We start from the raw sequence: 25,887 nt of genomic DNA on the forward strand, positions 1-25,887 counted from the left end.
GAATAAAGATTCCTACCAAACTCTCCCGACCTTTAAATACACTTTCACCACCAAGAGAAGTTCCATCTCTCCAGAGTTCAGCAGCAATTAAGAGAGAAATTGAGGAGAATTATTATTTATAACATTTATGTAATGCTGCCCTTAGGAACTGGAATAAAAGTAAGACCACCTACCTGCTCCAGTCGCCCACGAGGACTCAAAGAGAAACCTCTTTTTTTTTTCGCCCTCTGCGATTAATTAATGAGTCTTTTTCAGCTCCGCTAATGAGAAAACTATATATGTAGTTTTTCTTCCAGGTCTTTTGATGAAAACACACACCAGCGGGAGTCGAGCCGCGCCATTGGTTCCACTTCAGTCGGACGTAGAGATCTAGAAACATTGTTTTCAAAATAAACAAACTGAGAAGGTTTAACATGTGGGTGTCGTCAAATCACACAAGGGGGACGGGAGGGAGCAGATAATTTTGAAGGTCAAAATAAATTAATATTTCCTTTTATGGAGGCTCAACTTATCCTTATTATCTTTGTGTTTGTCCTCATCCTTTGTGTTTGTCCTCCTCCTTTGTGTTTGTCCTCATCCTTTGTGTTTGTCCTCATCCTTTGTGTTTGTCCTCATCCACTCCCATCAAAATTATATCATAAAATGAAACGGGAAAATGGGCCGGATATTAAATTAAAGGCAGAACAGCACTGAGTTAGCAAATACCTCCGCCAAGAAAGAACACTCAGCTTATAGCGAAACAAATAAAACTTACTTAATTCAAGACATGTACAGAAAAAATTCGAAGTCTAACGTAGCAACCACAAAAACAATGTTAAATTAACAATACAACTTATGTCACACTTAAATCTATTCACTTATTCTCTCTTTCAATATCAAGATTTCCTGAAACATTTTCAGTCATATAACATTTATGATAAAACATCAGGTTAAAAATATTTTATTTCCCAACAAAATAAATGTTTGAGAGCAGAAAAAGGAGTCAAGACTTAAAAAAGCTGTTTTTATTGAATAGATAACTTCACAAACGACAATCAACACTTTGAAGCTAAACATAGAAAATCTCTGAAGTATAAAAATAAAAATATATTTGTACTGCAAAGGAACCGTCAATAAGTCTCTTGTGTTTCAGAGTTCATAAGAATGTGATGAAAAGAAATCAGGATTGATTCTGATCTTGAAAGGATTTACTGAGGCCGAGTTGAAATTTAGATTTTGAGCGTCAATACATTACAAATGTAATCGATAAAGAAGCATAACAACATATAAAAGTGAATAAATGTTTTCACACATTTACAGAAAAACAACATTTAGAGTCATTTAACTTTGAAATATTGAGTCTTTTGAAGAGTTTTAAGGAGTTCCTCAGAGTCACGAGCCGGTCACACTAAAGTTTCCGACAGCGTGTCTGTGCTGTCCTTGGACAGGATCTTCCATATGTGCCACTTCTCAGGCGTGTCCGTGTGCCTGGTCTGGTGCTCGCTGAACTGCTGGGACCACTCTGAGGCCGCGGGGCAGAGCGACGGCGAGGACGTGGAAATATGAGTCTCCTTCAGAGGTCTGGTGTAGAAGTGGGGGGGCAGGCGGCGTCTCCGGGCTTTCAGGAAGTGACCTCCGGGGCGTCCCGTCCTCTCCTCCAAACTGTCCGAGCTGACGGCTTCCGATTGGCCGACGATGAGCTCAGGGAGCGGCGACGACTCCGGCTGCCCGCTCTGGTCCAGAGGACCGCTGTTGCTGCGGGCGACCGGGAGGCGTGGCCGACGCTCGGCGACGTCCAATGAGGCGGCGGCGGAGAGGACGGACGGCTTGCTGTTACCTTGGTGACTGCTGAGCCCGTCGGATGATCCGTACGACTCGCACTCCGACGTGTCTCCGAGGGAGCCTGCAGGATTGTTGATTAGTGAGACGCCCTCGGAGGCTGGATTTTTCAAAGCGACACGATTCAATTACCGGTGGTGTTTTGCCTTCCGTCCTCTTTGCTGAACATTTGCTGCCACGCATCCCAGAATAGGTTGTCCGAGTCCTCTGAGAGAAACAAAAAACCTGTTCAGTCTCCGAGGAGCAGAATGTGTGAGTAAACAGGAGGAAGCTGGCAAGTCCTGCGACACGTTAAACAACAGATGCTAAACTACGCTGCCAAGATTTGTTTTGGACAAAAATCACGCTTCACGCCCTCTTTTCATCCTCCACGAAAACACACCGAATATTTATCTAATGCAACCAGATAAGAGCTACACACTCCTGGTGTACTGCTATACATGTAAAAGTAGATTAATTAAAAGCAAGATTTTTTTTAAATTAGTTTTGCTATTCATTCAACCCAAGAAAGTAGCTATTCTATTGGCATGCATAAAACATGCAGACCCCTGCCAAGCATCTCATTCTTATTTAACCTTTTTTACAGTTCAACTATCATTTATTTAGTCATCTCATACTTCTTTGTTAATTTTTTGATCATTTATAATTATTATTATTTTTAATTATCATCGTGCCTTCTGGTACACTCCTTTTTTATTTAATTTTATAAGCTAGAAATAGTATTTTCTGTGTATTTTATATAATCTGAGTTGTTTTAGTGGGGATTTCTTAGACACGTATAATAAAAAATAAAAAATAAATATATTTGAAAGGGAGTGCAATAGTACAATAAAGGAAGAGTTGTTTAATTTAATATTTAAATATATCCGTTATAGAAAGAATCGAGAAGAAAAAAGAGAGATTAAAGCAAATAAACATCTATAAATAAGTGAAACAATTTATGTAAAAAAGGGACCGAAATAGTTATTCAGCTGCAAATTAACATGATCAATTTTTTAATTTTACTACAAAAGCTGAAGCTTCAACTTCACATCTGCCTTTGCAAAACACTCGTTTCCACCCTGCCTGCACTCTCTTCTTCACCTCGGCCTCTGACAGCGATTAAAAATCAACCGTACCTTTATCCTCAGAAAGACTGGTGGAGGAGCTGACATGCTTCCCTCTGGTCATTCTGTCCATCTTGCCGTGTGAGTTCGTAGCCGGACGGCAGTTCTTGGAGTATTTGCTGAGCAGCCCGTCGGTAAGAACCGGGGAGTTGTTGTCGTACGGAGACACTTCTCCACTCGACAGTTTCTCAGAGTCGTGAGAGGCGCAGCGCTCCATGAGCGGCAGCTTATCCGGAGATAAAGGATCTAAATCTCTGCACAAAGAAGTGAAAATGTTAGACACAACAAGAGTTTTCTCATCGAAAGGAGTGAACGTCGACTCACAAGCTTCGAGAGTCTTTTCTCCGCAGCAAGTAGTCGACGACGTCCGGATCCGTCTCCAGTAAACTCATCAGCACCTCGTTCTGCAGGTCGGCGGAAACCTGCGACAACAAATTACAAAGTTTGGTTAATCAAAACAGTTTGATGAACTCACAGGCAGCAAATAAACTTCAGCAAATGACACTCGAGGTGATCGAATTAACATCCTCCTCACTCATTTCCAGCGAAGGTAATGAAGCAATAAATTCAGGATTGCAGTTTCACACACCAACGGGGAGGTTTTTATTTAAACTGCTAATGCTGATTGAAATTTAAAAACCGAATCTCTCGAGATCTTTTGGCAAAAATAAAGTATTTTCGAAGAGTTCTGTACGCACCATAAATATGGACTGATAGGAGTCGATCATCTTCTGGACCACGCTGATCACGGCAGAGCTCTCCTCCGCCCGGGCGTAGCTCTGGACGGCAAACTCTCGGTCCGAGTTCTTCTGCTTGTGTAACAGGTTGGGTCCGAAGATTGTGGCCAAGTTGACTGATGTCATTTTGTTGCCTTGAACCTGGAAATGCATTTATTTTAGAAACACATTTTCTATCAAATATCACGCATTCCTGTCACAAATTGAAGCATAAAGTGAATTGAAGGGAAACTTAAAATATAATCCCAGCTCTCCTGACTCACTCACATGTTGTAAATGTAAGTCTCTCATCATGACAAGTTTTAAAATACTTGTTCTCCTCCGTCTGAAATTGCAGCAAACGAAAGGTTACGAGAGCAGGGACATTAAGATGTAATAATGTCTTCACACATCCACTTTGTTTAAACAAGTTCCTTAGAGGTGGAGACTCCAAGATTGATGACGCGCAGTAACGAACGATTGACCAATCACAGCAAAGTGGGTGTGGTTATGGTAATCAAGTTTTAATCTATAGAAAAACTAAAGAGTTTTCACGTTTTCCCCTAATATATGTAAGTAAGTAATATATATTTATATAGCGCTTTTCGTGGATGTCTCTCTCCTACAATAATGATGTAAGTCTGGTTATGTGTGAGATTTAATGATTGTTTCTATTTCAGGCAATGGCTCTTGCCTATGTATTAAAGATTCAACTTAACTTAAAGAGTCTTCAATAGATCTTGAACCTCTATTGTACTCATCAGTATCTGTTTGTTTGTACAAAACTCTCCTTGAATTTAAATATTTACATTAGAAAATTACCTTAAGCCCCGCCCACTAAAAAGGCTTAGTTTTTCTGATGAAACATGGTTTACTATAACCACACCCACTCTGCTGTGATTGGTCAAACATCAAGGTTCGCCACCACACATCATCATCCGCGGAAGTTTCCACCTCCAAGGGACCTGTTGTATAAATAAAGCGTGAATACAGCTGTCTGGAGGAGTGAAGCCATTATAACGTCAAAATGGACTCCGCTCTAGTAGCCTCTTGTTTGCAGAGATTTCCGACGTAGGTGAAGTTTATAAAACATTATCATGATAGTAGATGAGAAGTGATGGTCTGATGAAGCTTCATGATGCAGTGTCATGTTGTTAAGGGGTCAGTAGGTGGCGCCATCAGTTTAAAAATGATGTGATGTTTCATTCAATCAACAGTTGTTAAAAAACAATGGAAAACAGTGCAGAGACCGCCATCTAGTGGACTCTGAAAACAGTTCAAACAGGGGCAAAAAAAGTGATCAAAGGAAACAACTAAAAGAGTAAAAATAAATTATATAAAATCATTTTCACAGAAGAGACCGATCATTTTTTTGAGTTAAATTAATAAATAAGAACAACATACAAACAAATGAAAACTAAACAAATAGATAATAAATAAATTATATTATTCCTTTTTTTAATTCAGTTTTCTTTAAGTCATTTTTTACACAAGGAACAACTTTCTAATAGAGCTGAATCAATTGAAAAATAGAACACATATGAGAGGATTTATTTATTTTCTCAAATGTTAATAGGTTGTAAGCTATCCCAGCTCTTCAGGGTCTGAGGGGTGGGGCACATGAACAGTTTTGATAGATTCCGAATCAGGCTGAATGTAACAAAGACTTATTTGTGCGAGCAAAGATGGTGATTCTGCAGCATCACGCTTCGGTTGTTGAACATCCACAAAGCCGGAGCTGCTAATGAGCTCGGCTCTGCTTTTGTTTGTGTAACGAGACCCCGCAGACTTCCTCATCCTTAGCAAGTTGTGCTCAGCTGATGAGGACAAGAGCGAACCGCAGTTTTACCTCGGGGATCCAACTTATCCCCATTATGATCATTACAAGCCATTAACACAAAGAGCGATCATTACAACACAAAAGTCACTTAAGGAGCCGAGCGTTGCGCTAAAGGTCACCCCGGGCCGAGACTTTTTAAAACCACTCTTCTGCAGCCGCCATTTAATTCATTGCAAAGATGGCGAAACAAAGCGGGAGAATTATTAAATCGTTCCTGGATGACAGAGAGATGTAAATTAATTGGATGGTGGAGGACGAAGTGGAAGTTGATTAATCACGCTGCCCTCCGACAGAAGCATTAGTCATCCACACGGCTCGCACCAGAGTGCTGCACTAACGTTATTAAATGAAACACAGCGGGAAGAAGACGTGAGGCTGATTAGTCAGGAAATGTGCAGATTCGGATTTTGGCTGTTTTTTACAAGAAATGGTGAACACATGAATCATGGTGTGGGACATTACATTTACTTAGGGAGCGCATTATTTACTGGAAATGTTCAGGCTTATCTATCAAAGGGAAGATATAATTTGATTTTAATATGAAATTTAAAAAAGAATAACACGAGGCAAAAATACTTTGTTGATTTGAATATTATTTAATTTCCCATACAGTTCATGTTAACTAGATATGCATCTTTAAAGTTGCAAAATGTAGTTTTTAAAAATAAATTTTAAAAAAAGAATGAATAAGTATGTGATATATAGATTGTATTAACTATTGAATAATAAACTTTGCAACAAAATTGAAACATTTTTACAATATGTTTAAGATTGTATGTGTTGGATACAAAACAAAAATGTTTAAGAGTGGAAATGTTTAAAACTGCAATACATTGTATACAGATGTAAAGAACAAGATGAGATTGAAATAAACAATAAAATAAATAATAAAATAACAAACAATAATAAAATAATTTGACGTAAATAACAATCACAAATTCATCGCAAGCTAAGAGTAAAGATTGAATGTATTGTTTTGCTCGCGTTAGCATAGCTGTTAGCATTATTAGCGTACTTAGCAGCTATCTTACATCTTTAAAATTACAGATTCATAGACAATAAGGTTAAAGATCAAACTTTTTAAAATATAGCCTCTTAAAAAATGGGTCGTCCCATATTTTCTCACACTATATATAAAAAGAATGTCTATTGTCTAAGACGTAGGGCATATCTGTAGTTTGGGGACCACTGTTATAGAATAATAAATCACATTTTTTTTCTATTTCATTTTTTTCCATGTTATTTTTTTAACAGAAAGCATTTATTGATGCTGTATTGATGATTATTATTTATTGAAATAATATCTTGTCTAAATGGGCTTGTTGCATTTGAATACTACGTCTACATTTCGAGGTGCACCTCCAGACCTTAAAAAAAAGCATTTGATGGAAGTGGACTCACCTCGAGTCCAGTCTTGTCCTGAAGGTCTTCAGCGTGTGCAGCCACTGACGACAACAAACAGAGGAGACGCTGCAGTGTGTCGCAGTTACACGGAGGAAGCAGGAAAATCAGCAGCTGGATCGCCGTCTCTTGCTCCGAGACATCCAGCACTGCCAGAAAAAAAAATGACAAATGACACGTCGAATCTTCAAGCCTCCGCAATTTATTTGTTTTGGACTCACATGTGGTATTGATGAACGCCGTGTAGAGTTCCCGCGTCAGGAGCGGGTCTGGCATATCTCTTAGGAACTCCTTCAGGAGCGCCGCGACGTCGTGAACGCTGTGGTCTTCGTCGAGGCCGACTTCCCATCCCTGATCAAACTCCTCGCGGAGCTGAAAGACCATGTTCGAGTTACTGCAGCTTAACACATGTTGTTTTGTGTTTTTGAAAGAGTCTTCTTACCCTCCGTACTCGCTTCTTTGAACTGCCGACACGGAAGATTCCAACAGTTTGTAAAGCTGCGATGAAAGGAAAAATTCAATCATTTAAGTGTTGGAGAAGCATTTTGTTGTTTATTGTTCACCAAAGATTTAACATTTTAGTTTGTTCAGTGTGGATAAATCGTTTTGTACAAGATCATAAATAGGTAAAAGAGAGCAACACATGGAGAGGTTTAGAAACACAATCAGGAAGAACAGATGTTTGGACACTTGGAGAAGAGAGACAGTGAAAAGGAAGACAACCAATGAGGTTCAAGGAGGAATTACAGGTTGTGAGTAGAGCAAGATGAGTGTAGTTTGAGGACTTGCAGTGACAATCCTGTAATATTATAAGAAAGAAGAACAAGACATTCATACCTAGGTCACCTGAACACACCTTTTTAAACAAGCCCAAGGGTCTGAATAGTCTAACTTTAGAAAATTACCAAAGCCAGTCAAGTTAGCTCAATAGCTAAGTGTCCATATATTTTCAGACGATCGAAGATGATGATAAAGATGTTTGGTACACACTTGACGCCCACGTACAGCGCCCTCTTGCACTTTACTCTTTACTCAACTCCAGCTACGTTTATTTTGGCACCCGTTCTTTTCATCCTTTTATTCCACAAATGTATAACATGTATGATAGTGAAACATGAAGATTTTCGTTACATTAGCACTGATTTCTTAACTCTCTCTTGGTCCTTCATCCCTGTTCAGTCATAACGGAAGAATCTGTGTTTTTAAAACATATTCTCAAGAACTTCCTTCTTCCAACAGACTTAATTCGATTATTTTTGAGCAATTTAACCGCTGAAGAGGAAATTCAACTTCTTCAAAGTTACAGTTTTTGACTCAATTATTTCTATAAAAACAAAGACATAATATTTAACTTTTTTCTTATTTTTTAATCTACTTTGGACTTATTTCAGTAGCATTCAGTTGTTAATGCCTTTTCCTGCTGACTCCACACAAGAAGCTCCACATTTTCAGTTTTAGTTTATATCTGGATTTGACCGTTCCTCATCAAATGTAATCAAATTAAGATGAACAACCTACATACAGTATTTACGTGATGCTACGGAGATTAGGGCGGCTGTTTGTGCTCCTAAATGGCCTTAGATGGATTACCGTGGGATCACGAGTGTCCGATAAACGTGTGACATTAAACTTGTGTACCGTGTTGTTCCAGGTGCTGGCAGCAGAGGTCCACCACGCGGGGAACTTGTCTATAAATGGGGTTGAGGCTGAGCTTTTTGTCGTGCCTCTCCTTCCTGTTGCCAGCCGTCTCCACCGGCAGCGACAGCTGGAGGGCCTCTAGGAGCTGCGACTGGTTATCGTCGAGGTCGGTGATGCAATCCACCGACACACCTCCCTGCAGGGCAGCCGGCACATCAAGAGGACCAATATTTGAAAGAGTTTCATGTGGATCGGCTGCATCGGGGGTTATCAAGCATGCACAGGCTGAGAGCAGAGAATCATTTAACTCACAAAAACATTTCTTTAAAGTGCCGCTAGAAATCACCGTGTTGTGTATATCAATTGACTTCTAATTATTTTCTAAAATAACAACGCAGCAAATAATTTGCAATATGAATAATGAAGCGGTAAATCATGTGAAATATCGCGAAGGTTAATGTAATTTCGAGTCTTTGTTTGTCACACTTAATCAACAAGTTTTGAGGCGCTCACGGGGATGATTAGATAATGTGTAACTATTGACAAAAGTCATTTCTGTTGGATGTGTTTGCATGATTAAATAGACATGTGAATTTCTATTTAAATTAAATTATGGTGGCCCTGAGGAAAGGACTCTAACATAGACCAGGTTCACGTTCAAGAGTAAAAAAATAAAAACATTAAAAAATGATTGTATTGTATAAAATGTTATCATCTTCTGACGCTAAACAGCCCCTGCTGTCACAATATTTAATTAAAAAAATACGTTTTTTATTAGTGTTGACTTTTAAATGATATTAATTAACTAACTAACTACCATTTTGTTTATTTATCTATCATTATTTTATTAATTATTGTTCTCATTTTCCATTTTTTAGTTTTATTTTATTAGTAATATTTCTTTTCTTTATAATTATTATCGTTGATTATGGCTTTATTATGTGCATTTTTTGATTTACTGTTTTGTTATTATTTTTGTTAATTATTATATAGTGATGGTCTGATGAAGCTTCATCAAGCAGTGCCATGATTTTCAGAGGCCACTAGATGGCAGTATCTGCACTCTTTTCCTTTGTTTTCAGTAACTGTTCTAATGAAACATCACATCATTTTTAAACTGATGGCGCCACCTACTGACTTCTAAACAACATGACACTCCTTCATGAAGTTTCATCAGCCTATCATTACTATTATTTTACTTTTTTTTTATTTTTAATATTATTGTTTTGTTATGATATATATATATATATTTGTACAGTTTTTCTTAATACAACCCAAGTTTCCCAACTGTGAGAGGAAAAATCTTATCTTATCAGTTTTATGAAATGTGTTTTTCTGCTTCTCTCTTTTTCCCTCCATAAATGGTAGTGGCTGGATTGTTGGGCCGACTGTTTTCTGTGCAACAAAATCAGATTGCCTGAAGGAAACCCAGGGCGCAGGTATGTGATGGATTTGAACCAGAGACCTTGTGGCCATACAGATGCTTCTAAATATTGACATGCATGTCAACGCTTCTTGTTGAACCAGTAATTAACCCTGATAAAGAGATACGAGCTGACTTTTGCTCGTCCAGATGTTGCATTAATTTGGCACCTTGGAAGGTCACGTTTGCCAAATTGAGGAGGTGTTAACCCGAATTATCAAAATTGCACGGAGCATCTGGCCAATTCTCTGCTGACACGGAGTGGAAAAATAAATCCTTATGACGTCTGTGAAAAATGTAGAAAGACACTAATGACATCCGAACATTTGAACGTGTTTTTAACTGAGCCACAAGTGTCCAGATTAACGTCTGATTAAAACTTCATCTTGTACGTTAATTAAGAAATACAATGTGTCATCTTTTAGTTAAAATAAAGAGAAAACATGAGTTCAGAATGACCCTAATAAAGGGTGGGACTTACCCTCCTGTGACTCCGGGGGGCCACGTCTGGAACGCTGGGTTGCGGGGACTCGTTCTGAGTTTCCGAGGTGGAGCTCAGCGAAGAGTTGCTGCTGGAGAAGTCTCTGTTGGGCCTCTTGAAGTTGGAGGTGAGGTGGAGGAAGGACAGCATCAGCTCGGTGGGGTCGCTGTGCTCCTCTCGAGGCGGGTCCTGGCGCTGCTTGTGCGTGTGGTCGTTGGCGATGACCTGCGACAGCGGAATGCTGAACGCCTGCGGCAGCGTGTCTGTGAGCGGGGAGGACGACACGAGAACGAAATGTCAACGTGGATCAAATGTTTGACCTAATTTCTTCTATGAGCATTACAGGTGCTCTAAATTGTGCAGGGAGTGAATTTCTATAAGATAATGGTTACATTAAAAATGTGTATTGGAATGCCGTTACTGCAAATTGCTTAGCCACACTAAAAATTAGTGAGGTATGAATAAAAATGGATCCACTTAAACATTGCAATATTTTTTCATGATATTGTATCGATATTCAACTACGGCGCTGCTAAAGTAACTTGAAAAAAAATTATATTTATATTATCTTGTACTCACTATTGATGTCAACGTTTAAACGTTGTAAACATTCACGGATAACATATAATTTGAAAGTGTCAAACCACAAGATTGTATAGATGATTGTTTAAACATACGACAAGTTGAACAACATTATTAATATAAAGTAAGTAAGTAAGTAAATACAAGTGTATATTTTACTAATACAAGGTGTAATATGAAGAGGTGCGTAGTTTAAGTAAGTAAGTAAGTAATTTGTATTTATATAGCACTAGTTTACCAACGTTTTAAAGGGTTTTGAGCGCTGTGTACAATATAAAATCGTCTTCAGGTCATATTTTTCTGTCTAACTGCTGGTAGGACTGAAAGGTTTTAAGTCTGAATAGTGAATTAAGACGAACGCCTCTAGCGGTGATATAGCGCAACTGCAAAAGAAAAATTTTAAAAACTTTATTATAAATCTCTGTTTTTGTCAGCAGTTACACAACAGTGAGAGGCTTCAGTTACTCTTGTAGAAAAGATTGCTAACGTTGACACTCCTAGTGCTCACTACATTGTCTTTATGAACTAGATAGTAATTAGTAGACTAGTGCAGAGGTTTGCATGTGCCAACATGGCAACAAATGACATTTAGTCACAATACATAATGAATACAATTACTACTTAACTAAAGATTGACAAGGTAAATTATATTCAGTATAATGAAAAAGAGTTAACTGTTTTATTTTTTTTGTAATTAAATTGTGTTTGTTATAATCAGGTGACATCAACATCATAATCGTCATGAAAGATGATGAGTCAGCACGTTATTTTCCAAAATATGGAGACCATCTTGCAGTTCCAGCACTTTGAAGACAAAATGTTGTGTGGGATGTGTCGGGAGAAATGCAGCCATGGGAATTTATTTTTTATTTATTTTTTTTATTTTTTTTAGAATCCCTTATTAGTCCCGCGAGGGGAAATTCAGTAGTTCTTTTGACAACCATTCACACATGAACATTAATGGAACAAGACTAGAGAGGACTAGAAGCGAGACGAACCACTTGCGTTTCACGGATGCCGCTGATACGAGGGAAATCAAAAATTGTCAAGAAAAGAGAGTTGAAGAGGGCTCTACTTATTAAATGAAGTATTGACATTAACATTGCACCTGGTAAACACAGGTTTCTTTTTTTCATATTTTATTTAATTAAAATGATTGTTTCCTCTTCCCAAATCTGCACACTTTACAAAAGGCAAGTAATTACTAACTTAACTTTAACAGCTCAGATATGATATCCACCCTTTTTACTGTACTATAAAAAATACTAAACAACAACTACAGGTGATTGTGAGCATTACATAGCATAAAGTGTGCAATAAATAGTATCCAATGCTCGCTCCATACTGTAGTTTCTAGTGCACACTGTCACTTCAGGGGCTCCTTATTCAACAGCACTGTATTGATATCCAAAAAAACAAAACTTAAAAAAAAAATTACAATTAACATACAAATATTGTTGGCATTTCTTTGTGTTGCAATTCAACTTCCTGCCGCTAGGTGGCAGCAGCTATCACGCCCTCACTGCTAAAAGAACAATGAAATCCCTCAAGATCCCGGCGATGACTGTGGACGAGAGGATTCAGTTGACTCCACCAGCATCAGTCAATTCTAGCTAGGATTTTTCTAAACTAAAAATAAAATTTAAAACTCTTAACAAACTTTTTCAAGATACCTCAGATCGTTCAGCTTTTGTTTTTTTTAAAGTACAATACAAAAATGTCCAAGTTAAAAAAAAAAAGGTTAAAATATTTTCCTCTTCAACTCTAAGTGAAGATTAAATATCAATTCACAAGCCCTTGAGCTTCATCTTGAACTTTTAAACTGCTGTGTTCAATAAACAAGTGAAGATACCAGGGACGTGTTTAGCTGCACACACTCCCAGCACATACTTTCTGAAGTGCCTCTGTAAACACAAAGGGAGAGTAGAGGAAAGAGAGGCCGTACTGAAAACACCATCTAATGAATGAGCCGCCGTAAGGATTGTTTGTGTTATTTTCCATGACAACCTTTTCCTGTTGGATTGTTGCAGTTGGAGCTCTGAAACCGGGCAAGATTGTGAGCCAGTAGAGTTTATTTCTCCTACACAAGAAGGTGGCAATTCAAGTCTGGGGTCAGAAACTCAAGAGGCTTGGACTTCCCTTTTTCAAAGGCGTTTCAGATCAGTTTAAAACATGTTCAAGATGTTCCCAGTAACACCCCACCTAGGACGCCTCCTTCAGAAGGAATCAGGAAACACCTTAAGTGGGGCTTTAATTTCAAACTCAAATGCAGGCCTTAAGTCTTACGTAGACAGTGTGTTATATAATGTAACTAAATGAGAAATTATTGTTTATTATATTATATATTACAATTATAAATGAATTTTACTAGATGAGTCTCTCATTATCTCTCTCTAGTTTCTCTCCAAAGTAAGACGTTGAGCCTTTTGGCTCAGCTCTTTCTTCACTGTAGAAAGGTTCTAGGTTTAACCTTATTTATGGAAGTCAGGATTGTTTTCGGGCCTCCGGGTCACCTTGACCCAGAGATTACACAAGTTTTAAAGACACTCATTTATTCAATGCCACCTTACCTTTGTCTTTACTTTTTTCTTTCGATAATGAATCCAGCTTCCGCCTGAGTGACTTCTTATTCTTGTGCCCACCTGAAAAGAGACACATGTATATTATATTTTATTATGATGGTGGTGATTATTTCACTGTTAGCCACAATATAGTCCTTGGTTCTGTAAGATGATTTCAATTGAGCTTCTGCTGAACAACATGTACTGTAATACTCTAAGCAGAGAAACTAAAGAAACTACAAAAAAGTCTAAGGAACAACGAGGTGTTACACATTTTAAATCATGCCGAGGGGCAGATAATAGAATTGTATTGAACATTAGGAGCAACAAATGTGTACATTTAGACAGAAGTATATATCTTTTTTAATTAAAATGTTTTTGAAATTATTACAACATTTTTGTGCTTTGATGAAAAACAGCCAAAGATATGAGGAATAACTGTGTTGGTCACTTATAACCATAACATAATTATTAATAATAATAATAATGCAAACACTTCTTAAACAGCAAAACATGTCTGTGTAAAGGCTTTAATACCTAAAGAGGTCTAATCTAGATTAGCACACATTTATAGAATCCAATTATCAGACATAATTAGTAGACATAATCCTCGTATAAATTGACTTCAGGACTACATGGTTCAGACTACCGTAGTGAAAAGATGTTTCTGGGCTCAGTATTGCTCTGTACTGATGTGTTTGTGAGTCTGCTGCTCTGTGCTGGACGGATCATGTTTGCACTGAGCAGAAGGATGATTATGTAAATCAAAATACAGTAAACGCTCTGTCGACTCTGCACTGTCAGGAGCATTATTCATCCTGCAAGGGGATGCAGGGAATGAAAAGGATGTGTCAACTTTGCATGTGGACCACGACAAGCAAAGACAACCCTGAGCGCTCCAAACCACACAAAGAGAGCACAGAGGAGGCTTGACAAGCGTTTGCGACGGAGTGACTTCGCCGTGATTAATGGTGTGTGTCTTCTTACATTTGGGGATGCTGATGTGGCAGCGCAGATCTCGATCCCGGAGCAGTCGGCGGAAAGACACGTCCTGGAGGCGAACCCGCTCCAGCTCGGAGAGGCTCTGCAGGGACACCGGCTTGAGGCCGACCGTACGTCCTGACATGCTTTTCCAGGTGAAACCACCCTAAACACAGAAATGTTCTCACATGAATCATTGCTGTCACACTGAGGTGACGGTTACTGGTTCAGTGGGCAGGTAAAAGGGACGTTTGAATAAATCTTGTGGCTTGACAGGTGATTTGTCATGAAACCTCAATCCTGCTGTACAATAGAAGTAGTGATAAGATCTAAACTAAAGAAGCACTGACTGTGTGCATTCCTCTGCCAAGGAGCTTATCATTACTTATAATAATAATTTGATTTCCAATAAAACATTCACATTCTGTCATTTCCCGACCGTCAAAGGGAGCAACATTTTTGAGAACAAAGTGCATAAGAAGCCATACAAGTCAATGACAAATACTGTAAAACAAGAGATGGATAACTATCTATTGCATTATATTCTTGTGCTCTTTGTCGCAATAAATCATTATTAAATAATAAACACACATTAAAGATGACGTAGGTCTCTCCTCTCTTGTTTGTGGGGACGAAACCAGCCAAAAGTAATTACATTGTAGAAAATGTTGTGAATGAATTTATTTTATAAAGTAAGTCTCTCAAAAGTAAGAAGGTAAACCTTTTGGCTCAGCTCTTTCTTCACTGTGGTAATGTTTTAGACTTAAACTCTGTTCTCTTTCTATAATGAATCGCTAAATGAGGGTCAAGTAGATGTAAGCGGGAACCCACTTTGGCTTTTATGAGACAGACAACATGAGGAAACTGATTGAAGTATTTTCAGAAAAGCGATGCGTCATAATCACCATATAATCATGAGTTTCATCCTTTTATGAGAGAATTTAATTGGAATATACTTTTCTGAATAATACGTCTGAAAGAACATCAAATCAAACGAACCGTCTTGGTCTCCTACACTTGGTCTGAAAATATAAAAGCCTAATTTCATGTCACAATGATGTCTGGTAGTCTCTAAATTGGCTTAAATAATGGATGAATCACAGGAAGTAGAATGAGGTCCTTCATTAGGAGTCATTAAATTTCAACGCACTCAAAACATTTTAGTACGATTGAGGCCTCAGTGTCATAAAAAATGCATAGCCGAGCTCATAATTTCATGAAAACTCTTGTGATTTGAGAGTAATTCGTCTTAAATAGCCATTTAAAGGCCTCTGATTTGGACTGATGCATTATTAAACATGGTAAAAGACAAATGCGGTGGATCAGCGCTCATTATGGGTCAAATAATCTCATATGAAATCCTCAACCTTTCCAGTATCTCCGTGGAGATTACTAGTCTTTGATCCAGCCGAGGCAAGATAATCGTAGCAGCCACGTACAAAAGAGGCTTAGTAACTCATTATCTGGATGAAGCTTAGACTAAAGTGGCTTGCTCCTATTAGACCAGAATTAGGCCCACATTACAGTAGCCTGGTACAGTGAGATGGATTTACAAACACGCTGACGCTCCTGGCAACCGTAGGACAACAGAGATGGCACCGTTAGAAGTTTGACAACACATGGCAGAAGAACACAAGTTGATTTGTATTATTTACATGGTTTTAGGCTGGGTTCTTTAAAGGCCAGTGGTGGTGGTTCTGAATGTACCGTGATATAATAATGCAACACAACTTGAGGCAACAATGTGTAACATTTAACATTATTATGATTTATCATAATTTCTGTGATTTACTTTTGAATCGTTGCAAAGTAAAACTTTCTACCCACTATTTGATTTTGTCTGGACAACCCATGTAGAAAGTGTTTACAATACAAAGTACGTAGAGATTTTCTAAAGTTACCAGGAAGATAAAACCAGAAACTGACAAAACAACAGACAATTTTTGCTAACTAGGCCAACGGAAATACTCGCGGTTACACTATTCTAACACCAGGCTTGAAGGAAAATACAAAATAAGTGTAATGTAACAAAAATGGAACAACATGTGCCCAAGCAAACTGACTCACCTATCTTTTATCGGCCAAAGAGTTTATATAATTGTCTGTCTAGACGGACAGAAGTTCACATTGAATTATAAAAAAGGGGCGACACTTTTACAAGACCACATTAAGTCCAGTTTTTTTTTTATATAGAATAGAATAGAAAAGCTTTATTCATCCCCAGAGGGGAAACACACTTTCACAACAGCGCAGTTGAAAAAAATAAAGTGCAAGGAAAAAGAAATAATAAAAGAGATAATACAAAATAAAATAAAAACGATCTTAAGAATATACAAATTATTTACAAAATTAGAAATTTGACACTATTAACAAAATATGTGCTTCAAATGTCATGGGTTTTGAGTTTGTGCAGTGTGTATTTTTCTTTGCATCACAGCCCATAATATTGTGGATGGCACTGTCTGCAAGTACATTGAAATGTCACTGTAGTCAGTAGACAAGGTCAGACATTTGTTGGAACTCCAGATACTTTATTGGATGTGAGGTCCAACATCTTATATTATAAGATGTTCACTGCATCATCAGCTCTCTGCTGGTCTGCCTATAGTTCAGTGTTGCGTATATATTTTTTATAATTCACATATTTGGTCATAATAAGAGACATTTTTAGTTTGAGGAATGGGCAAAGTATTGATCCGATCAAGAGAGTATATAATTACATTTTTTATTTATATTTTGTTAAAAATCTAAAAAAACTATTTCAGACCATAATTTTGTTGAAAAGACATATTATTCACTGAATAATGTGGCAATATTGATTGTTTTATTTTCAGAATTTGCATTAAATGAATTCGAAAAGCATAAAAAGCGTAGTAGTTGCCTCTTTTTGTTGATTCAGAATCTGTTCACTCAAGTAGTACCTGAAAATGTAACTTGCATTTCAACGATCCTTCCAAATATAAATTCTTTGTTTTACTTGATTGACTTATAATCATGTAACCTCCTTAAATGAGGTAAAAAGCAAAAAAAAATTAAGTGTCTTTAAACCCCGGGGTTAATCAAGGTCATGCTAGAGAGATATAAACTGGTATATCTGGTACAATTCATTCTGTCTATCCCCAAATAATTCAGACACAAGCACAACTACCACCAATGACGAACATTCTGGGAAAGTCTACAACTGTAAATAGCATACGTCACACCAAAGCTGTTTCACAACCATAAGTGTGTCACGACCACAAAAAGACAACATCAATCAGCTTCCTTTTCGTTTTACAAGACTTATAGTTGAGCTTTGTTTCAACATGTTTTATGTTTTACGACTCCACGTTGGATTGTGGACTGAACGACCTTTTCAGTGGCACCAATAAATATCAACACTGAGAAAACTAGAAACTGAAACTCTATCAGTCAACTCAATACAAAAATAACATCTACAAAAGGTGACACCTTAGATCAGAATATGTTTTTGTGTTGTTTTTTTTTACAATTAACAGTTAGAAACTCGAGAACTAATGAGAAACAGAAGTTGTTGACAAAGAGGTCAACTCTGGATTAATTATATGTCAATATATTGTTAAGGCAGAAGGCATGATGGTTTGTAATTTTTGTTATTTTAGTCTGTAAGCATTCTTTCAACTAGCAATGCACCCATACGACTTTTATGGTCCCGATACAGATATCTGGGCTTTCATTATCGGTGGAGGTTAAAATATTCACTTTCTTTCCCTACTTTGAGCTAACACTGGTCATGCTTTGAATACAGAGCAAAAATGACTACATATAGAGTTACAAAGTGTCTAAACGATCTGTGCAGTTGGTGTAACAACACATTATAAACTAAGTGACTATTTGGAACACACAGCAAACAACCCTGCAAGTGTCAAGCTACCATCAGCACACATCCAAAGCTGTGAACTGCTGATTCACAGGCGCCAGTGCGGGACTTCAGTGCAAATATAGTTATTAAAAAGCTTAGATCGGATCCACGGACTGGACTTTTTTCAGCGATACCGGATATAACTTTGAGAGACTTGACCAGGCCACTGCCAGGATCTAATTGGTGCACCCCTAGTTTCAACAATAATAAAGCCATTGAGGGAATGATAATTAATATTTTTAGACTTTTAAAACATGTAAGTAATACCTGTAATTCAGCTGTACTCTATGTGTACAACTTTGAAAAAGGGTTAAAACGGTTTAATATTTTGACCATGGAAACAACACGTTAATTCTTGACGGGTGTTTGTTAAATCGGTCAGTTTAATTTAGACCAATTAACCCAGTCTAGGTCACAGAGGAGCCTAGACAATTTGTTACAACAGTCATCAAAACAGCAGTTGAAGGTGATTTAAATAAGATAACATTTAAATTGTCAAATTAAGCTAACAGATCTTGAGACTTTTTTAGAATGTTTGGTCAATCGTTGCCAGGGAGTCAAAAAACAAACATGACCGAGGGATATAAATAAGACTGATTCAAATGAAATAGAAAATCCAAAAACAAAATATTTGGTTGTATGTATTAATCAGTCTGCAGCTTTAATCTATTCCTATTTGTGCTAAAAGCAGAAAAAGGCATTATTAATTTGTTTAGTTTTTTTGAGAGGATAAAGAATGCCTATAGCGTCTTTGCGGATCTAAATTTGCTGCAATTGATGATAATCGACGTGTGGCAATTTATTAAATTCTGACACAGAGTGAATTTAAAGTCTATTAGATTAGAAGTAACCTAATTTTGTCACAAAATCCCATGTCATTGGATTCTAATCATCATTTTTTTTTACCTTCTTGGTTGACAGACACGACAAGGTCAAACAGTAAAGACAAACTTATATATGAAATAAAAATCTATTTTGGTGTGTCTATAATAAGAGCTATTAGCGCACACAAAAACTGTTGTTTGCTTGTGAAAACTCGACTGTTTCATCCAGCTGCAACACAATACAAAGGAAGCCTGCAAGGTTGTTTTAAACAATAAAGTGAGATCGACACGCGAGATTACACCCAACACACTTGAACTACAGCCAGTGCACACATGGATTTATCCAGGAAGGGATGTGAGGGTCAATATTTTAAAGATTACTGTTAGTTATAATGAGGTTTTTATTGAATTTAACAAAATATAACATGGTATTTTAGGAAATGACTGGCTATATATCCATGTATCCTTGTTTATTTATCAAGATGGTTATCATCACTATTAATAAACCATTGTTTTGATGGTATTTAAAAGTCCAGAAGACATGACAATCGCTTATTCCTAAAATCAACTTGTCTTGTTATAACATTATTGTTAACAATACTAGTTAAAGAAATGTAAAGAGAAAGGATGGAAACAGCAGTTACTCACAGCACTGACGCTGACAGGCTGCAGTGGAGGGTCCGTCATGTCATACGCTCGGTAGCCCCCCCTTAAACTTAACAACCTATAAACTAACTCACTCGACTGCATCTGTCCTCTGACCAGGCTCTCCATGAGTCCACACGGACGTCTACAGATGATGTCCGACACCAGCCCTGCAGCGGTCACAGGAGTTCAGAGGCTGAGCGCCGGTGACGTCACAGCTGCTGAGTGGACCGGAAAGAAAAGCTCGGCCATGCCAACTATTTCAATCCAGATATTCTGGTCGACGTGTTCACATCAGTACCCAAGAAATAAGCTTTATTTCAGAATCAGGCTGATTCCAACTTTCTCGAGTGACGTAAGAGTCACTACACACAATCCTTAGCTCAGAGAGAGCCAATTGATCTGCGATTACTAACTTCTATTAATTATTATTAAGTTTTTGTATACTTGTTATTTTTTTGTTGGATATTGTGGATATAGTAGTATAGTATAGTAGTATGTAGTATACTGTATATAAGTATTTTACTACACATTTTGGGATGTAAATACATTGAAATTGAGTACAAAATACATTTATCACTATTTATTAAATCCTGAAAAAACTTTTTTTAATGTAAATGTAGCTGTTTTTGTGTTGATAAAGATATTTGCTTTAAACTGAGTTTAACAATTAAAAAAACATATATTAAAAGTGGTTAAACAATCAGTAAATTGCTTCTTTTTTTGTATTAAGCCTCATAATGATCTTTTATTATTAAACCATATGATAGAGTTCTTTGACTCACTACTCCATGTCCTCATTTGACCTGGAAAAAAAAACTTTTTTTTTTTTTCAATTTCCCGCAGTTGACCAGCTTCCGAAAAGAAACCAGAAGAGATGAATTTCATATAAGATTTACCAGCTTAAAAGCAAAGGGTTTAATAAGAAAATCATTTTACACTTGGCCTCAGGCTAAGCTCTGAAGCAGAGCGCTTCTGAGAAAAACCTCATGGAGGAACTATTCGAAAGTAGAACACGTCAAATAGAGCTTCTTTTCCGACAAAGATAATCTGAACAAGATCAGACAAATGGGACTTAACAGTGAGATTAGAGTGTTTTTCACCTACTGTTTGTCATTCTGTGTGACAGTTATGAAGTGTGTGTGGAACATTTGAAATAATGTGTGCCTAATCCAATCAAGTTTGGAAGTCCTTGTTACTTTTGGAACATTTTCATAGTGAGTTGCAACACAAAATAGTTTGAGGCAACATGAATAAAAACAAACACAAAAGATGACACAACGCAACAAGACTCTTACAAATTGTCATGTGCATTTTCTGGAAAGTGCTGACACTGTGCAAAAGAAGACTGAGATAAGCACTGAGGTCATGGATATGGTAAAGAAGGTCAATAAGAGGAATGGGGTCATTGGGGAGGTTGAATAGGTTAAGGAGGCTGACCTGCTGTGGCAATCCCTGATGGAAAATGCTTTGCTATTTTTTTGGTTTAAGCACTTTTCTGTTGCTTCCAAAGCAGAGCAGCTAAGCAGATAAGATCAGGAGCTCAATCGAATGGGAGAGACTCAAAGCAAAACTACCGCTCCTCTTTGGAATGCCAAAATATTGCTGTGGGGATATATACCAAAAGAAATGTGTACACAAAGAAGGAAATAAGTATAACCAATTAATTTGACATATTTCCAAAAAGCTTTTTTTCCAACAACTATTCCATCCTCACTGTCTTCCTCCTGTCCTCTCTTGATGATGATGATGATGATGATGATGATGATGATGATGATGATGATGATGATGATGATGATGATGATTATAATAATCATAATCAATCATAATCATAACAATAATAATAATAGCAGCAACAACAACAATAATAATAATAATACTCATCATTTTATTGTATTTAAAAAAAAGTCAACTTCATGAATATTGTTTTTAATGTATATGTATTGACAAAGCTGCCGATGTGATGACGTGGCGCCACTAGAAATGTAGTTGGTCACAGGTTTGAGTGAAGAATGTCGTAACCTGCTCTGTATGAACGGGGGCGGCTACACATTAGCCTGAAAAGTTGACTCAATCTGGATAAGCCACAGTGTTTTTCCACTCTGACAAAAAGTGAATTTTATAGTCTGCAGAGGGAAGAAGTATGCGCTGGAGGGGTTGTCGCTCAGGATCAGGTCATGTTGCTTTATTCCGAGATTTAGGAGTTAACTTTTTTCCTCCCGTAAACCAGATCCATCTGCTGTCCATCTCTGCAAGGATCTGCACCACAGCTCTGTACTTCCCGAAAGTAGAGCAGCCTAAACAACAACACCTGTGGCCAGTTTGACTTTGCCGGGGACGAAAGGTTAAACTCACTTAAACTGACTTCATTAAAGTTCCTGCAGTCTTACGAAACGCGTCTCAGAACCGCCTCTGAGTAACCGCTGTCCCTAAATGAACCCCTACTTTTTGGACATCTGCGCCCACAGAAATATGTGACTTCAATTACTAACAGAGACTGAGATGTGTGTACACAGCGCATACTCACTGTCGATGTGAGGAGACAGCATTGGTCATGTGAGCACTTCAAGACCAAGCACAAGATTAAAAACGTCAGATTAACATGATTGGAGTGGAACGCTGGTAGTGGGAACAGAAGTTTGAAAGTCAGTCAAGGTTTTTTGACTCATTTTGGGAGAGAGACATTTCTCAAGGATTACAGTAGTGTATATTATGGCAGAAGGAATATGCAGTGTATATAAACAACCAGAACAACGTAATTTTTCTCACAATATTTCAGTTGGCATCAATCATAGGCTCGTCCCATATATGTCAGGCAGCAGCAGCACATTGTTGTCTCGTCATGGCAACAGAGCCGCGCATGTTTGGGTCTCGTGCAAACTACTATCCAAGTGCTCACACCAAAACAATGAAATAAACGTCTTGATATCTCTGCGGCTCTGTTTTTGTGCGCACAACTCTGGATGTCTGTTTAAATAAACACGATCTAAGGTATTTGTTATTACAGAACTATCCAAACACTGTTGGCATAATTATAAACTCACGACACAGGCAGAGACAACAGCTTGATGAAGTGGATGTGTACGATGTGTAGATTCTTCCTACCCTTTTTTGATTTATATTCTATGGCAGTGGTACCCATCCACCGGGTCAGGTCCTGCTACTATCCTGTTAGGTATTTCTTCCAAGGCCTCTCATAACAAATTTAAAAAAGTTCATTTAATTTCTGTAGGATTGATTTTTTATGGTTTCAATTTCAAAGTCAAAGTCAACCAAAGAGGTAAAACACCTAAAATCCTTGACACCACTATCTTTACAAGACAAATGGCCTCAACGCCCCACACCGAATTCAGGTGCCAACAAGATGCTAACCGAGCTAAAGCTGAGAAAAAAACATGCTAAACTTCTTTTCAAAAAAGAAAAACAAAACAACCACTCTAAAATAATGGAGTTTATGTTTTGGACGAGCAACAGTTTTCTGTGTCGAATGAATGAATATATGAATAAATAAATAAATTAATTAATTAATTAATGAATGAATGAATATTGTTTATTTCGGGCATATCAGTTTAAATCATCCACATCATACTTCATCGTAGTTCACATATTACATGAATGTCCCGAAAGGGAAAAGCGGAAGAAGCAGAAGTTTATCTGATCCAACCACCAGTACCCTCAAAATAGTAGTTGTAGTAGTAGTAGTAGTATTGGTAGTAAAATGAAATCATAGTCATCATCATATCTTATACCAGCAATTATTTCACTTTGGCGTTGGACAGTAGGCCAAGGGTGAGAGGGCAGAAAGTTTACATTGTAGGTTTAAATGTAATTTAATATTAATAATTGTTCATTTATAATGTTAGTTATTTGCACTACTTGTTTTTTTAACTTATTTTATTTATTTCATTTTAACCCTTTTTATACAGCGCTGTCAGTCATATTGTTGTTAACTATTAGGTGTGTTTGATTAATAAAAAACATGTTTAAAAGTGAGTGTATTTTAGTTGCTTGGAAAGAAATCTACAAAAATCAGTATTGGCCTGATAGGACTCTCAAAAAGATGACCTGTGTACCCTTAGTCAAGACTCTTGTAGTTTATTTAAGAAAGCAGCCTGTAATGTAAATGTTTAAAACACAAACTCCATATAGGATCAACACAGAGCACTATCTGGGTATTATTGCTATTTTTCTTTTACTGTTTGTATTTGAATTTGGTGCAACGAAGGGTTTATCGTACACATTCCACAGGGATGATACTTTGCGGTGAGAAATAACATAAGTTTCAGCACCACTTTCACAATCGAATATTTGAAAACGTGACATCATCACGTTGAGTAATGTGTAACTTAAGCGAAGAAAGTACAGAGGGGAATGTGTCACATGTCATTCCAATGCTGGGTGTTTCATCTCATAAACAAATCTAACTGTTTTTTCATGAAACAAACATCTACACACAGTTAGATGATATCAAGAATATAGCTCTTTTTATATTTACTATAGCTGAACTTGAGCAAAATCTTCCACCTGTTTCAACGAAAGAGTGAGAGCGGCATCCAGCGTGACAAGGTGTTTCAGTGAGAACTGTTTCAACATTGTCAGCAAGTTGGCACAAGTCGAGTCTCCCGCTGACGAGACGAATTACGAGCGATCTGGTGACGCTGCAGCCCCGCTGGTGAGTCAAAGGTTGATGCAAGAAAAACAATCATTCCAAGTCATTTGAGCAAATTAAAGAAATATCAAGGCCAGCGCTGATAGCAGACGGGCGTCTGATGGGAGAAAGATGTATCGCCAGACCGGGATGCCCTCCGGTGGTCATTTTCATCACCCTTGGGTCGCAGGGGCAGCAGCAAGAGCAAGACGGCGGAGAGGGTTATTGGAGCGTGTCCTGGGTTTTTCCCAGGGCCTCCTCCCAATTCCCAACACCTCACTAGGAACGCATCCAAGAGACAGTCTGTGATGACTGACTTTCCTTGATAGAAAGGAGCAGTGGACCTACTTTGAGTCTCTGGCAGATGGCAGTGACTCACAACAAGTCCCTAAAGAAGAGTCCCTTAAGAACGTTCCCTCACACCCCACAGCTTATGCCTACATGCAAGAATAAATCGACACATACAACTAAAACCTTCCGGCTCAGCTCTTTTTTTGGCACTTCCCAAAAGTCCCTTCCACTGACTGTGTTTTTTTTTGTGATGTACTTTTCTTGTTTACTTTTGTTATTGTGATTCCGAGTGAAGATTATGGAACTCCTGTTGTGTTATCAGTTTTATCTTGCCCTTTAAAGTATATACTTTATTGAATATTGTTTAGATTGTTTAAGCGCTTTGTGACCCTGGTCTGGAAAAGCGCTATACAAATAAAAATTACTTACTTACTTACTCAACTTAAAATATGTCATATTGATTTTTTTTATTGGTTAATTCAATTTCTATGTCTTGATACACTTTGGTGACAACCATTCATAAATATACAGAAGGTGTAGGGCGGGGGACACCCTGGACAGGAGCTCAGGAAATCTTTATCCCTGACAGACATTTAAACTGGTTACAGAATTTAATAAATTAGGAATATATACATAAAGAGTAAATGAGAATATTAGCTCGTTAGCTTTAGCTACATGCTATAAGCTAGCACACGTTTAAAATACCGCTCAATTTAACACTTAAAGCAAAGTAAAGGATGAAAGTTTGGCTCTTTTGAAACTTATATTCCTGCATTATTAACCCATTTATCGTCAAACAACAAGTGAAGATTCACCTGCGGACTTTTCTTACCTTGTACGAGGTCTCGTCCGCCTCCCGGCGCCTCATCATCTCCGGGTCCAGACTCCGGGTCTGCCTCAGCCTCCTCTTGGAGATGGTCTTGGGGCTCAGAGAACACGAAAAGACGCTGCTTAACAATCCCTGCGCGGTCATCTTGGTTTTTCAGAGGGGACCACAAGTGTCATCACTCGAGAACCATCGAGGAAGACGATCCGTTTTTCACGGCGGCAGA

At 37.7% G+C, this 25,887-nt stretch overlaps 1 protein-coding gene across 1 annotated transcript; it reads right to left on the minus strand.

Annotated features, from left to right (window-relative positions):
* Nucleotides 1-989: 989 nt before the first annotated feature.
* Nucleotides 990-25,887, minus strand: arhgap6 (Rho GTPase activating protein 6). Its single transcript, XM_087804127.1, has 13 exons — nucleotides 25,668-25,887; nucleotides 14,554-14,713; nucleotides 13,576-13,647; nucleotides 10,424-10,686; nucleotides 8,520-8,715; nucleotides 7,324-7,379; nucleotides 7,103-7,253; nucleotides 6,882-7,030; nucleotides 3,623-3,802; nucleotides 3,249-3,346; nucleotides 2,937-3,178; nucleotides 1,951-2,025; nucleotides 990-1,882 (listed from the first exon to the last, which is right to left on the minus strand). Exons 1-13 carry the CDS (start codon nucleotides 25,806-25,808, stop codon nucleotides 1,383-1,385), a joined length of 2,283 nt encoding a protein of 760 aa, XP_087660253.1. The 5' UTR covers nucleotides 25,809-25,887; the 3' UTR covers nucleotides 990-1,382.

Source organism: Callionymus lyra, chromosome 12 (genome assembly GCF_982586985.1).
Source record: "Callionymus lyra chromosome 12, fCalLyr1.hap1.1, whole genome shotgun sequence".
In the NCBI taxonomy this organism is placed as follows: domain Eukaryota; kingdom Metazoa; phylum Chordata; class Actinopteri; order Syngnathiformes; family Callionymidae; genus Callionymus; species Callionymus lyra.

What these genes read in the sequence shown, in the direction of transcription:
- arhgap6 (XM_087804127.1), bottom strand. Translation starts at nt 25,808, where the DNA reads ATGACCGCGCAGGGATTGTTAAGCAGCGTCTTTTCGTGTTCTCTGAGC. An exon ending in CGGACGAGACCTCGTACAAG is followed by an intron (nt 14,714 to 25,667) that starts GTAAGAAAAGTC and finishes TTCTGTGTTTAG; the next exon opens with GGTGGTTTCACCTGGAAAAG. An exon ending in CCTATCAGTCCATATTTATG is followed by an intron (nt 3,347 to 3,622) that starts GTGCGTACAGAA and finishes TTGTTGTCGCAG; the next exon opens with GTTTCCGCCGACCTGCAGAA.